This window comes from Kogia breviceps, chromosome 6, assembly GCF_026419965.1.
Source record: "Kogia breviceps isolate mKogBre1 chromosome 6, mKogBre1 haplotype 1, whole genome shotgun sequence".
In the NCBI taxonomy this organism is placed as follows: Eukaryota; Metazoa; Chordata; class Mammalia; order Artiodactyla; family Physeteridae; genus Kogia; species Kogia breviceps.
The window spans coordinates 126,971,145-126,985,238 of NC_081315.1; the positions used below are offsets into that span (position 1 = coordinate 126,971,145).

The 14,094-nt window shown below is 37.6% G+C and overlaps 1 protein-coding gene across 3 annotated transcripts in view; it reads right to left on the minus strand.

Moving 5' to 3' along the window:
- Positions 1-1,919: 1,919 nt before the first annotated feature.
- The window catches only part of PRDM5 (PR/SET domain 5), a 202,102-nt gene continuing 189,927 nt past the window's right edge, over positions 1,920-14,094 (minus strand). Inside the window, exon 16 of one of the 3 annotated variants that reach the window (XM_059066317.2) lies at positions 1,920-6,610. In XM_059066317.2, coding sequence (XP_058922300.1) covers positions 6,440-6,610 — 171 coding nt within the window. In that variant the 3' untranslated portion in view covers positions 1,920-6,439. Of the gene's footprint in view, positions 6,611-12,063; positions 12,119-14,094 lie in introns of those variants that run through there. The other 2 variants (XM_067036583.1, XM_067036584.1) reach the window with 2 other exon arrangements.

Here is a 14,094-nt window from a genome sequence, read left to right on the forward strand (position 1 = left end):
GCAATAGACCATCCAGGAAACAAGCTAAAAATATTATTTATAAAGAAGGTGAAATTTACAAGAAATGTGGAAATATGCTATTAATTTAATACTTAAATAAGCTGTTGAAAATTTGTCTCTAATTATTAACTATATGTAACATTCATCTCAAATTCAATGACTTTTGTCCCTCCCCAAAATATATTTTCCTTATTTTTCTGACTTAGCTAATTTTGGTCTAACTGAACATTGGTTTTAACTTACTCATTGAATATCAATATAAATATGCACCATCATATGTATGTACATAAGTTATAAATAACTCCTTTAAAGGAATACTTAATGTGTCAGACATTTAGAAGATCCCATCTTTTTCTACATATGTATAAAGCTCAGACTCAGAGTGGTGTTGTATAAGTGTGATATGACTGATCTCCAGTAAGAGAAGAAAGGGAAGGCATGAGATGGAGGGTTGATCTAAACTTTATCATATAGAAGCCTTAGGAAAGACATTTGAGTTCTTACATTGCAATACTCTTACCTGAAATTTTAATTCCAACCTACCCATTTTTAGAAGGGTATTGCTGTACTCCCGTCTGTAGGACATACATGTGGAATTCCTCTTTTATCCTCATGACATCTCTCTCAGGATCTGTAGTTGAAACAAGACGCATGCCCTTTACAGAGCCGGCATGATCTGCAACTTAGAAAACTATGGAATAGTGTTTCTCGGTATAAAGCCAATTGGCTCAACTCACATACTTAGTCTAATAATACCTTAATCAACTAAATTCATCTGTCCCAATTTCATATTTTATAGTCAGGACAGAAAGGATACAACTTAATATCCTAAATATCATAATTTGAGTCTGGGAACAATACCAACTTGTCACTCTCAGGACCCAGCTGACGGTGAAACTGGAGACTACACGAAGTTATGCAGCAGCTGAAACTGCAAAAGAAATGGATTCCATGTGAGAAGAGCAGGAAAGGCTGAAAGTGACACTGAAGGGTGTTGCACTCGACACTGCTTTACTTTGTTACATTCTGGAGAAAGTGGTGTATTTACCAGGTAGAAGGTGACCTGTGAACAGTTATGTGCTAAACCTAACTACTAGAAAGTAACATCAGAAGATTTCCTACATTTCAATAATAAAACTAGATTTAAGACAGTCAAAAGTAGTGATTGGTTAATTGCCACAAGATTTAATTTTTCAGAATTTCTTATTACTATATGTAATATTCCATAAAAGACTCATCAATTTGACAATTTAAATAAGTTTTAGAATCAATTAAGTGTGATTTTGTTCCCCATGCTTTTATGTTCCTACTTAGCATAGGAAACTGTACGGTTTGCTTCAATTTCATAAAAATTAGTTTCAGACTTTCTTTTGTTCATCAAAGACAGTTTCAGCTCTCCAGGTGCTAATACTTACTTTAGAAACGAAAAACAAATATCGAGTTGGAGGTCAATGTACTTCCCTTTTGATGGATTGCTTTATCAAATATTAAAAAATGAACAAAGGACATATTGTTTCAACAACTAAATCCCAATAATGGTGGTGTATTCATTCAGATTTCAGCAGTTATACTTGCGTCCATGGTATCAAAGCCCCAGGAATACTTTTTAAGGAATCTCTTTTGTTTCACGTTGTGCATCAGCAGCTACCATGGGTCAACAAGAACCATACAAAGGAGGGTCTTGAATTATGTCTACAATGTCAGGCTTTTATCAGATTTACACATTGGTGATGATGAATTTCATATGTTAGGTGTAAAGAACAAACTTCTCCCTAAGTACAGACTCCAATACAAGCCCAGTGTGCCATATGAAGGCTAGATGAGACTAGAAAAGGCAGGACAGATTCATCATCACAGAATGAAAAGCACACAGCAATTTCAGAGGATAAAAATGTGAAATCTTACCATAAGTCCTTTATTAGAAACACATCCAAAATGTACACATACTCTAAGAATAGTCTGTAGTAGAAGAATGGGGGGGGGAGGTATGCCAGTCAAAACATTATGTAAAAGATGTCACATGAAATTAACTTTAAGGAATAGAGCATTATTGATGTTCTCCAAGAAGACAAAATTTTAAAATGAGGTGTCCACTACCAGCTGGAATTCTTTTCATTTTTATATTATTTTGCAGAGGCAAATGCGTTGTGTGTGTGTGCTTACTACGTAATTAATTCCTAGTAAGTCTACAGTGTTTCTTGTCAGAAAGAGTGATATTCTATATAAACTCCTTTACATTAATTTAGATCATCAAGTTTCAGTGGTCCCATGTCCCTTCTCAATTTTCAGCACAAGAATGGTCAATATTACCTAAAATCTTAGTTTCCTTTTGCTATGGAATATGCCAAGGTGGCATATAAAAACTTACCCTAAGTGCCTAAATGTTTGCAGGGTTAGGAACTTAAATATACCAAGGATTTAGGAAGCCTATTTTGTAACAAATATACACATTTTTATATATGCTGTTTTACAGTATTGTGTTAAGCATTTTTTTTAAAAAACGTAGAAAGTAAACTTTGACACTGGATCAGCAGCACCATTCTGGTATAAGATCCCCTTTGCATTCTGTACTAGTCCATGGGCCTAGGAAATCTAGAATATTCTGACATGGCCCGGTCTGAAGGCTCCAGAGTTAGTTTCTTATTCTGTCATACGACAAATTAACAACCAGCAGTGATAACACAGTTTTGAGCCCAACATAGCTAAGGCTATGAAAATTCCAAAGAACTAGTGCCTCAGCTCGTTAAATGAATTCTGACAGATCAAAGTTAAGTGAATGTATCATTTCTAAATCTGCTACTTGGAGAATCACGATGATGATGATTTTTTTTTGTATCAGGGGAACCTCATAGGATTGAGACAACACCAAAATGATGAAACACCACTTTTAAAAAAAAGGAACACCTAAAACATTAGCCATAACTTTAATCATCCTTAAATTATATTTGTGAATATCAGAAATAATATTATAAGTCAAGTTGCTATTAGTAGTAATGTTGCTTTTCACACGGTGTTTACGTTTGACCAAGAATGAGATGAGAATTAATCTCTCCTGTGGCCCTGAAAGCAACTTGGCTTAATTGTAGAGATACTTTCCAGATCTAGAAATGCTTAGAAATAAACTATGAAACAGGAGGTCTGGGAGTAATGGCAATTACGTTTTCTTCTTTCATCAAAAACAACTTTAAAAGGTTCATTTGGATTTTACGATAGAACTGTGCTAGTTACAGTCCTGTAGTAAAATATACAATGCTAACACCAACTGTGGTAGTGATTATATAGATTATAGATTAATAAAATAAAAATGCTATTGAAGTTCTGCTATATTCACAAATACTGCATTTATATATATACATGCAAATAAACCTCATTATTAATGATAAAATCTTAGGGTTTTAAATAGACACATTTCCTCCTACCTATCCGTCTCCATATATTCACAACCCCAAGATGAGTTTTCACAAGCAACATTTAGATTTGTGAAGGAAAAAATGGTATTTCCAGTACCTATTCCCTTTTCCTCCCTCCCTTTCAGCTTTGGGAGAGGCAGCAGCACATAAAATTGAATGCAAAAACTAAGGTTATAAGACCTTCTGTGATCCATATTCACACTTACCCAATGAGTTGGCTGCCAATTAGGTCAGAAGAGTTTTGAACAAAGTAATTAATGTATTTGCATATAAGCATTTCATAAAAGTGATCCTCTGCATAGACACACACACACACACACACACCAGATACAGAAACTGTTTCTTAGAAGTAGCATTTTAACTATCCTGTGTAAACCCAAGAATGAATCACCAATGAATAGGTTTATGCTGCGACTGTTAATCATGATTAATCAACAAAATGTTCGGTATAGCCAACAACTACCTCCCCCCACCAAAAAAATAATAAATGGAAAAAAAAATAATAGAAGCCAGTGATTGTAAAGCAAAAAGAAATTCTAGATATACAAATATCTTGAATGTTAATATACAAAGATATAAAAGCATATCTGAACCTACCCGTATTACTGAATACCTTTCAAGATTATTTAGCCCTGACTTCAGGGTAAGAGTTTGGCCTTTTCCCAAGATAGTACAGGAGCCATAACCTTCTACAGCAGAAAAGAAGAGAAAGATACTTCAAAGTGAGTACCTGCACTCCAGCTTGCCTCTAAGTCTTTCCCTCTTTGATTGTCTTACTTATGCTCTTAATTTCTCAATTAAACTAAATCACTTATCTTTTTGTTATTGCTAAGTGATTTAAAAGTTCCAGGATACAAATACTAATATATCTGAAATGCCTATAAATAATCATCTTTTGGATAAAAGGTGACAGCACGCAAATAGTCTTTTAAGGACCTGTTTTGGTTTCAGCGCTTTGAAAAGAAAGGATGGTGTACCAGTAGGTCTCTCCACACCATTTTCTAAAGTTTTGCTTGACTACAAACCTTCAGCCTGATCAGGTCCAGCACCTCATCCTCATCAGCTCACTCCGCAGCATGGACATAACATGGTTTCGAGGGTAATTTCCTCAGCAGCCCTGTAAATTGTGAGTCACTGAGATTATACAAAATTGGTATTTGGCTTCCTTTCAAGTTTCACATTCATCACATAATCGGGCTATGAAGCATCCCATACAGAGAAGGCAGCATCCAAAGGAATGAGCAGAATGTTTTTAAATAACACACACTACTAAATTTTACAGCTGTCCTTTTATATTCAAATGATATTAAGCACACTGTCATGTTAAATTGAAAACACTTTAGATCTAAAAATATACTACTGAAACAAATGACACAGAAGAAGCAAGACCAAAATCTATTTGTATAAAATACAGTCTATAATTTCAGAACAAATGCTACATATAGCCATACTTGTTAGATATCTTCTAAATTATAATCTGGGCATTTATATTTTTTTAAATTGTCTCTGGTGAGTCTCAAATTTAGTATTTTCACAGAGTTTAAACATCTATAACAAATCTTTATGTTTCTTTTTAAAACTGCAACTGAGCATAAATATAATTCTAAAACAAGATTCCTGACTTCAAAGAACTGTCTTCAGATAACCTTTCTCCAGAAATCATTAAAACTAGAAAACTTCCTTAAAATTATGCTTCCTCTCTCATTTGAATGGTCTCCAAATAGGAAAGTTCATGAATTGGGCTTCATTTTAATTTCTTTTCTGGTGTCTGGATTCTTCTCCACTGCTCTGGCAACACTATTACACTTTATCATATCTTCTCCCCAGACAAGCTGTTCATTTTACATTGCTCTCAAGTATTTAATTAAAATATAACCTAAAGAAAGAAATTATGCTTCTTGCTTCAATTCCCCTTAAGCATCAGTGATAATTTCAATCATAACAATTGCCAGGTTTATGTTTTTTATTCTGGATTCCTAATTATGTGGGATTGAGAGTAATTCAAAAGTGTTTCAGAATCATCTACTGCCAAGATTCTGAAAAATGTCTTTTGTGAAACAATGTAAATGCTCTGAGGACTCTGTTATGTCTGCACTAACATGTTCTGTGCACTTTTATGAAATGAGAGGGTAAGGGGCCAGGTGTATCATGACTAATATTGTAATACACCTACTGTCTTGTTACCCTGTCAGTGAACAGATAATGAGAACCTATTTTGTTTCCATATTTAGTTATATATGTTTATATATTGTTAATTTCTAAAGCTCACTAGTAAAAACTCAGGAGGATCAGCCCGATAAATATTTAAGTGTTATGGTCATTTTTGGGTTGATCTAGTTATCTAGACCATGAATGTCAGCATATGAATGATGAGAGAAAATAATGCTTCCTGAGAATTGTCTAAAATGAGCAACATTTCAATCAATGTTTTAGTTCTTAAATACCTCTTTATTTTAAACTGATCTGTTATAAGGAGCTATTTATTAAATAAGATCAACTTTTGGCCTCTTTTAGCAAGTTTTATCCTGTTATCATGCTTGAGACTTTGAAAACTCTTGCCCCTTATCCTTTATCTGCAGTGAAATATCTTGGAAATCTTAATCTCTTTCTGGCTAAACTAGTAATAACCAGTTGCAATAACCAGCATCACAAATGCACGTGCGCACACACGCACACACACACACACACACACACACAACAATAAAATAAAAAAGCCTAATACGGAGTATGTTAATAAACTTCACTATAGAGAGATGGCCAAGAAGAGCCATGGCTCCTTCTTCCATTTTTATAAGACATAACACAAGTAGTATTTTGGAAGGCTACAAAGTTACTTTTTTCCATTTGTACCATTTCTTGACAAAAGTAATTTTTTTGTTTTTGCATATGTATCTACAGACTCTAAAGGTAGGCAAATAAGAGCTATGAGACCAGTGAGTTACTTTTGGCCACTTCTGCTGTGCTAATCAGCCGAGAGATACCCGGGTCTCCTATCGGGAGCCCTTCTGAGCGGCGCAGTTCCTTTACAGCTACCATTGGCTGCCAGCCTCTCCATGGACATTGTCCGTGTGCACTTTGAGGTAATCATTCCTTGTAAACTTCTTATGGCAAAACTGGCATTCTGCCAGCGGGCGATTGGGATTATGAGTCATCTTGTGTCGGATCAGCATTTTCTTCAGGCTAAAAGCCAAGTCACACACCTACAAAAGACCCAGATACCAATCATATTATACTGAAAAGTCTGAAGATACACCAAGTTACCTCTGATCCAAAATACAATATGCAAATTCCTATTACCAAGCGTACACTGGGAGGCGTAAGAACAACAGTGCTCTTGAAATAAATGGGACTTAACATCCAAGGTAAAAGGTAAAGAAAATTAATTATAGTTCCAAGAGTTGTTCGCATTTAATGTGTGTCCTCTGCATCTCCACCGCTCTCCCTTCCCCCAGCTACTATATTTTTAAACATCTCTAAAGACACAACTCCCTGGAAACAGTATCTTTCTCCCCATGATTCAGTGTATTAACAATTTCATGTTAAACCTCTTAAATAAAATGCCTTGATCTAGAGGGCACCTTTCTAGTATATGGCATAAGTAGCACAAGACATGTCTCACCAGTGATCCCTTCAATTTGGACCCATGTGTGAAGTAAAAGGTTAACACTGCTTTAAGCATCCTAAGCAGAAGTTCGTTATCCACTATTCCAGTTCTTTCTTTCCAATTTAAAATACTTCACATTTTCTTCATGTAAGCTCTGCGACATTGCCACCTGACTCAACAGACATTAAACAGCCCAATAATTTAAAACATTAACCCAGAAGATGTGAGGCATAGTTATTCAAAATTAAAAATGAAATGGAATTCTTTTATAATACCAAATTTTCATTCAAAGTTTGGTGTTATTCACAAAAATGCCATTTACATGAAATTCTTCAAGAGCACATGCATGGTAAAAATAAAATACTTAAATAATGTGAAAATTCCCTGAAAAACATAGTGAATATAATGGGAGAGGTAAAGCCTTATAAAAATACTGGAAAGAAAGCTGAAGTTCTGAATGAGGTGAAGCATGTGAAAATACAAAAGCAAATAAAAAAATTCACTCTCTCTTTATGGGAGAAGGGGGAGTTTACATTCTCAGCAACAAGAAACACAGAAGGGCAAAGCCCCCGGTTTGGTGAGGAGAGGGAGTAATCCAATAATAACGTATCTTGAATTACACATTAGTAGCATAGGTAGCATAGTGTGACATAAAGAAAATAAGTTTTAGAGTTTGCTATGGACTGAATGTTTGTATCCCCTCAAAATTCATAAGTTAAAGCCCTAATCCTCGGGGCTTCCCTGGTGGCGCAGTGCTTGAGAGTCTGCCTGCCGATGCACGGGACACGGGTTCGTGCCCCGGTCCGGGAGGATCCCACATGCCGTGGAGTGGCTGGGCCCGTGAGCCATGGCCGCTGAGCCTGCGCGTCCGGAGCCTGTGCTCCGCAACGGGAGAGGCCACAGCATTGAGAGGCCCGCGTACCGCAAAAAAAAATAAATAAATAAATAAAAACCCTAATCCTTAATGTGATGGTGTTTGAGGTGCAGCCACTGTGAGATAATTAGGGTTAGATGAGCTCGTGAGGATGGAGTGATGGGACTGATGCCCTTGTAAGAACGGGAAGCGACACAGATTCTCCCTCTCCCTCTCTCTGCACACACACACCAAGGCAGGCCGTGTGAGGCATAACCAGGGAGAAGGCCCTCACTAAAAACCCAGCTACTCTGGCACCCTGACCCCAGATCCACGAAGGCAGAGAATCTTCACATATTTTATTCACTCATACATCCTAAGGGATAAGACAGTGCCTATAGAGTAGCACTAAATAAGTATTTGTTGAATTAACTAACCAAGTTTCAACCTGATTCTATCACTTCCTAAGGAAGTTTAAATGAACAAACTATGCCTTTTAACTTCAGTTCCCTCACCTATAAAATGATCACAATGATCATTATCTCACAGAATTAACACTAAGATTAAATGAGGTAATCTATGCAAATGCATGTTGTACTGAAGACACGCAATGACTTAGTGCCTAGTTTTTCTCTTTCATCTTCTCTGGCAAAAAGAACCATCAGCAGGTTGGAAAGAAGAGACCACAACAGCTACCACATGTGGCGTCCCAGAGAGAACACAGCTATATAAAGAGGAGCAGCTCCCTGCAATATACACATGATTTTAAAGCAAACAGAATAATTTTCCATGACAAACATAACGCTTCCAATCAATCTGAGGAAAGACTTTTTTCTTGTGAAATACCTTCGTAAACTTAAGTTTTACAACCATAATTTAAAACAGACGATATACCTTTAAAGTCGCTGAAAAACAAAAAGCCAGGTAAGTTCACATCATGCGGTAAAAATCGGGATAAAAAGGAAAGAGCCAGGAACATGAAAGAGCATAAAATACAATGACAGACTATATCATACATCAGTTATGATAAGGGATATAAAATACCGAGTACCCTTAAAGGCTCTGAAATTAGGGTAAAATGGAAAATGCAAACACATGCTATTTTCAAGAAATGTACTTAAAACAACACACACACAACCAAACATAATTTTCCAAGGGGGATTGGAATGTGCCTAAGTGTAGAAAATGGTGATGACAGTGCAACGGCACTGAGTAGCCCTTCCTCAAAAGCACCTTGGACGGACAGAGATTATTAGTATTAGTATTTTCACAAGCCTTAAAAGAACCAGGACCTCCTAGTCAAAGATGTGTATACAAGATGTTCATTCCAGAATTATTTATAAAAGTGGAGTATTACAAATAACTTATCTGCCCAGAGTTAATGAGTATATTCATTCTGAGATAACGAGATGAAGAGATACTTCTCAGCTGTTAAGAAAAGATCATACTTCAAAAAATATGTAAAAAAAAAAGGCAAGGGAAAATGTAAAGGGAAGAAAACAGAATAAGATTAATGTACAATTTACAATACTGAAATAAAGATGGTAACTGTATCTGTATAAATATGTATTGGAGGAAAATATCAAGAGATTAATGTTAATATTAGTTGACATCAGTTGAGAAATTTGGAATCATTTTATTTGTCTTTATTCCCTTCTGTATTTCCTAATTTTTCTAGAACAAAAAAGGAAACAACCTTCCAAATATTACTTTGGAATGAAAAAATTACCGTCGGCTGAGTGAAGGGTCTACATCCTCCTCTTCCATGCTTGCCCCGAGCCCACTGCCACCACGCTTACGCGCCAAGTGCTTTAACTCCCTCAACAGCTTTGATAGGTCACCAGCTACCTCCACGTGCCTAAAGGGAATGGGGACTCCTGAAGACTCCTCATTTAACATGAAGTTTCAGTATCATTTGACATACCTGGCCACTTCCCTCCTGCCTTTCATTGAGTTTCCGTAAGGACCTGTTCTCCTTGTTTTCCTTCTATTTTTCTGGCCATTTTCCTGTACAGCCTCCTCCTCCGCCCTAACCTTGACGTTTGGATCTCAGTGCCTGTTCCTTAGCCCACTTCTTCATTCATTAGGTGTTTTCTCCCCTGGTGATCTTCATCATAGGCATGCTCTTTGTTACTGTTTATATGGAGATACTCGCCAATATCGTATCTCTGATCCCAGTCCTCTCTCCTGATCAGCACAGTGGAGGGTCTAAATGCCTGCTGGATAGCTCACTGGCGCTGCAAACTTAGTAAGTCTAAAGTTGAATTGGAATCGAAAAACTACAACAAACTAGTGAAGATGACAAAAAAGAAGGAGATTCACAGAGAACAAACTAGTGGTTACCAGTGGGGAGAGGGAAGGACAGAGGGGCAAGATAGTGGTAAGGGATTAAGAGGTACAAATTATAGGGTATGAATTAAGCTACAAAGATATACTATACAACACAGGAAATGTCACAAATATTTTATAATAACTACAAATGGAATATAACCTTTAAAAATTGTGAATCACTATATTGTACACCTGTAACTTATATAGCATTGTATATCAACTATACTTCAATTAAGAAAAAGGCTCTTTGTCTCCCAAATCTAATTCTCAAAACAAAACTGTGCCATCCATCTGACACTTGCTGGAAATCTGGCAGTCAGCCTTGATCCAATGTCTCTCTCATCCCCACCTCATTTAGTCAATTAGCACTTCTTCCCTATACACATTTCTAGAAGACATTTAATTGTCTCCATCTGTGCTGCCACAACCTGAGTGAAAACCATTACCTGCCTAGACCAGTGCTTCTCCAGCAATAAGAAGACATTTCAGCATGCACCTATTATCTGTATTTTTAAATAAAATATACCAAGTGTAATAAGGTATTTATAAGTTATATTATTAGAGACAGACAGACTTTTAAGAGAATGTGAAAAAGAGGAAATAAACGTTTTTGTATTAATAATTATGACTTCATATTTTCATTAGGCAACATCTAAGATATGATATTTAGGGTCAAAGTCATTTTTAACAAAAATGTAGACAAATACATATTTCAAATGTCTTCTGGATAATTTGTTTTTTGGTTTACTTTTCTCCAGATATGACGGTGTCATTTTTTTAATCTAAATTTGCTGCTGACTAGTAATATTAACTCTGTTGTTTTCTTTTTGTTACCTTGTGTCTGTATTATTAATATGATTTTCAATCTGTAGTTTCTGTAAAGGACTCTTTTGTACAAGATTATTTTATTTAAAAACAGGTAACAGAATCCGTATCTCCACTTAACTGGGAACACATAAATCACAATCCTTGCAAGCACGGAAAACAAACAAGAGACAACCTGCATCACCATGGAGTTGGCACTCTTCCCTCAGATCACATTTAGTACTGTACATCACAAGAAACCAGCTGTTAACAAGGGCACCAAAGTAACAGAGAGCACCAAAGTCAAGCCCGCTATTCAATGATGATAAAGTTTAATTTTGTTCTTAGTTTTAAAATACACAATAAGCAGGGATCAAAACTGTAATCTTTCCTTCCCGTTTCCCGGTGGATGTCTCCTAGGCCTCCTGGGATATGCAGCTCCTCACTCTGGAAACCAAAGCCTAGATTATTGCAATAGCCAGTGTCAGTGCTTCTCAGATGGGTGGTACAGTTTCCCCTCCCCTCAGGAAATGTCTGGAACTAGGGGAGGTGTGTAACGGTCCTGAAGAATGGGGGTTGCTCCATGCATTTTATAGAGGAGAGGAGATGCAAATTCCCTGTGATGTATGGACAGTTTTACACTGTCAAAAGGCCCCAGGTGATAAATACTATCTGAATCTCTCTGCATCCATCCTTACCCCCTTCTGTCCACGCTCCACCCAGCAGGCGGAGGGATTTTTAAAAGTATAAATGTCGTTTTACTACATAAAATTGTTCCATGGGTCCTTACTGGATCCTTACTTACTTTAAGGGAAACTCCTAAACTCTAGCCCAACCGATCAGCTTTAGTGTAGGCTGTTGAAGACACCACAGCCTTCCTGCCTCAGTACTTTCTCACTTCTCTTGTTCTAGCTGCCTCCTCTGCGTCCCTCGGGGAGGCCTGTATGATCTTTCTGACAGAAGTCTTCTGTTAAGTGCTCTCATAGTAGCTTTTACTTTTTCTTTGTAACACTTACCTCGAGTGTAATTAATTATTTGTGTGCTTTTTAATGTCTCTCCTTACTAGTCCTAAGGAACAGGAAGGCAAGAGTAGTCATTTCATTAATATTTGTTGAACTAAAGAAAGAAAGAAAGGGAAAGGTAGATAGATAATTGATAGATACAATCCCTGGGAGCAATATAAGTAACCCAAAGGCTGTGGAATAATTCTGGACAAACCAAAGAAGGTGTCTTTAGAAATTATTTTCAAGTAAAAGAAACTCTAAATTGTTTTTCTAAGTACAAATGAAGATTTGTGATCATACGTAAGATAGAATTAAAATTTATTCCCTATTTTCTATTGCCCTGGCTCCTTCTCTAAACCTCATGTCAAAGGAACAATAGATACCAAATTCTTCAATGGCTTCCTGTTGAAATTAGATTCAAAATAAATGCCTTAATGTGGCTGAAAAGACTACCAGTTTGCTCTCCAACTTTACCTTGCACCCCTCTCTTCCTCTCTGCCTGGGCTCCAGCCCCCCCTTGCCTTTTAACTTCCCCTACCACTGCGTGCTCTTTCCTACTTACAGGCCTTGATTTATTCTGTTCCCTGAGCCGAGAATGCTCTTTCCCCCTTGGCTCCTCTTCATCTTCTAGGCTACTTAGAGTCACTTTCTCAGAGAATTCTTCCCTAACTACTCTTTCATGGCCCACGCCATTTTTTCCTTTCCCTATCTTTATCATAAAATGCAATGAGACATCTATTCAGGTTTATTTGTCTAAGTCTGTACTCCACAAGAATGAGAGTTCTATGAGGGCAGGGGATATGGCGTCTGGTTCACTGTTTTATTACAGTTATTTATTTCTGGCACAGGGACTAGGTTTAAGGGCTGACATCAGCTTTCACCGTCTGCCAGGAATGACCCTTAGCAATTTCTACACATTAGCTTGTTCACGCCTCACAACCACCCTTCTAGGGATTTTTACCCCCCTTTCACAGAAGGAAATTCACACACACACACACACACACACACACACACACACACACACACACACTTCTGTCTCAAGCAGGTCGCCCACGGTAACAGAATGAGGAAGTGGTTTCCAGGATTTAAACCCAGACGTCTGCGTTCAGAGTCTATACCACCCCCCAAGGGCCAACTATTAAAAAAGTCTCTCACTTCAAACAGAGATATGTGAGCCCAACTATACTTTCTTCCATTTGCCTGGCTGACACCATTTTTAAGGAACAAAAATCTCTGTGAAAAAATAAAGGAGGTTCTCAGACAGTTCAGGTCACCAGTGTGTTGTGAGGGGTACGAAATTCACGTCCATTTACATAGTCACCGCGGGAGAATCCGGCAGCGGGAAGCTGGAGACACGGAAAGGAAGCTGAGCGGGATGCTGAAGTCACTGACGCCGGCTCAGCATTAGGAGTTCGAGAAGCTCCAATAGGACATGGCATTGGAACAATCCCACAGATGGTTGAACGAGGGCCAAGGCAGAGGACTGAACGTCAGCAGAGAGAAGCTGATGTCACGGTTGTGAAACTGACTACCTAGACGTTCAAAGCTATGTTTTCATGAACTTAAATGCAGTCATTAAGAGACTTCAAACTGATGCTCTGTATAAATCAGCCACATGTAAGGTCTTTTATAGTCCTTTTAAAAGTAGGGAAGAGCAAGGAGTTCCAATAGTGCGACAGAGGTGCTTCCTTTTCTCTTTCCACATGTGATTCTTATACAACCCTTCAGCCTACTCCAACTTAGTATTAATTCACATGCCCCCCAAAATGGGAAAATATTTTATTCCTTCTCTAGGCTACAGGTAAACGGATTTTGTCTTAAGATAAAGGGAAACAGCATGTGTAACAGAAGGTCCTTGGAGATAATGTTAGAATTTTATTACAGACGTCTTCAGTTACCAAATATTTCTCACATACAATGTGTCTACCACTTCAGGAAGGAGAACAGTGACAAAGAGCACTCCTCCCTGCCTCGGTGGAGCCCACAGTGTGTTAGGAGACATACTTGTAACGCCAGGAACATAATGCCCAGAGAGGCACACAGGAGGGCGCGATGACGCTTCCCGGACGCACAGGGGTCACCACGTCC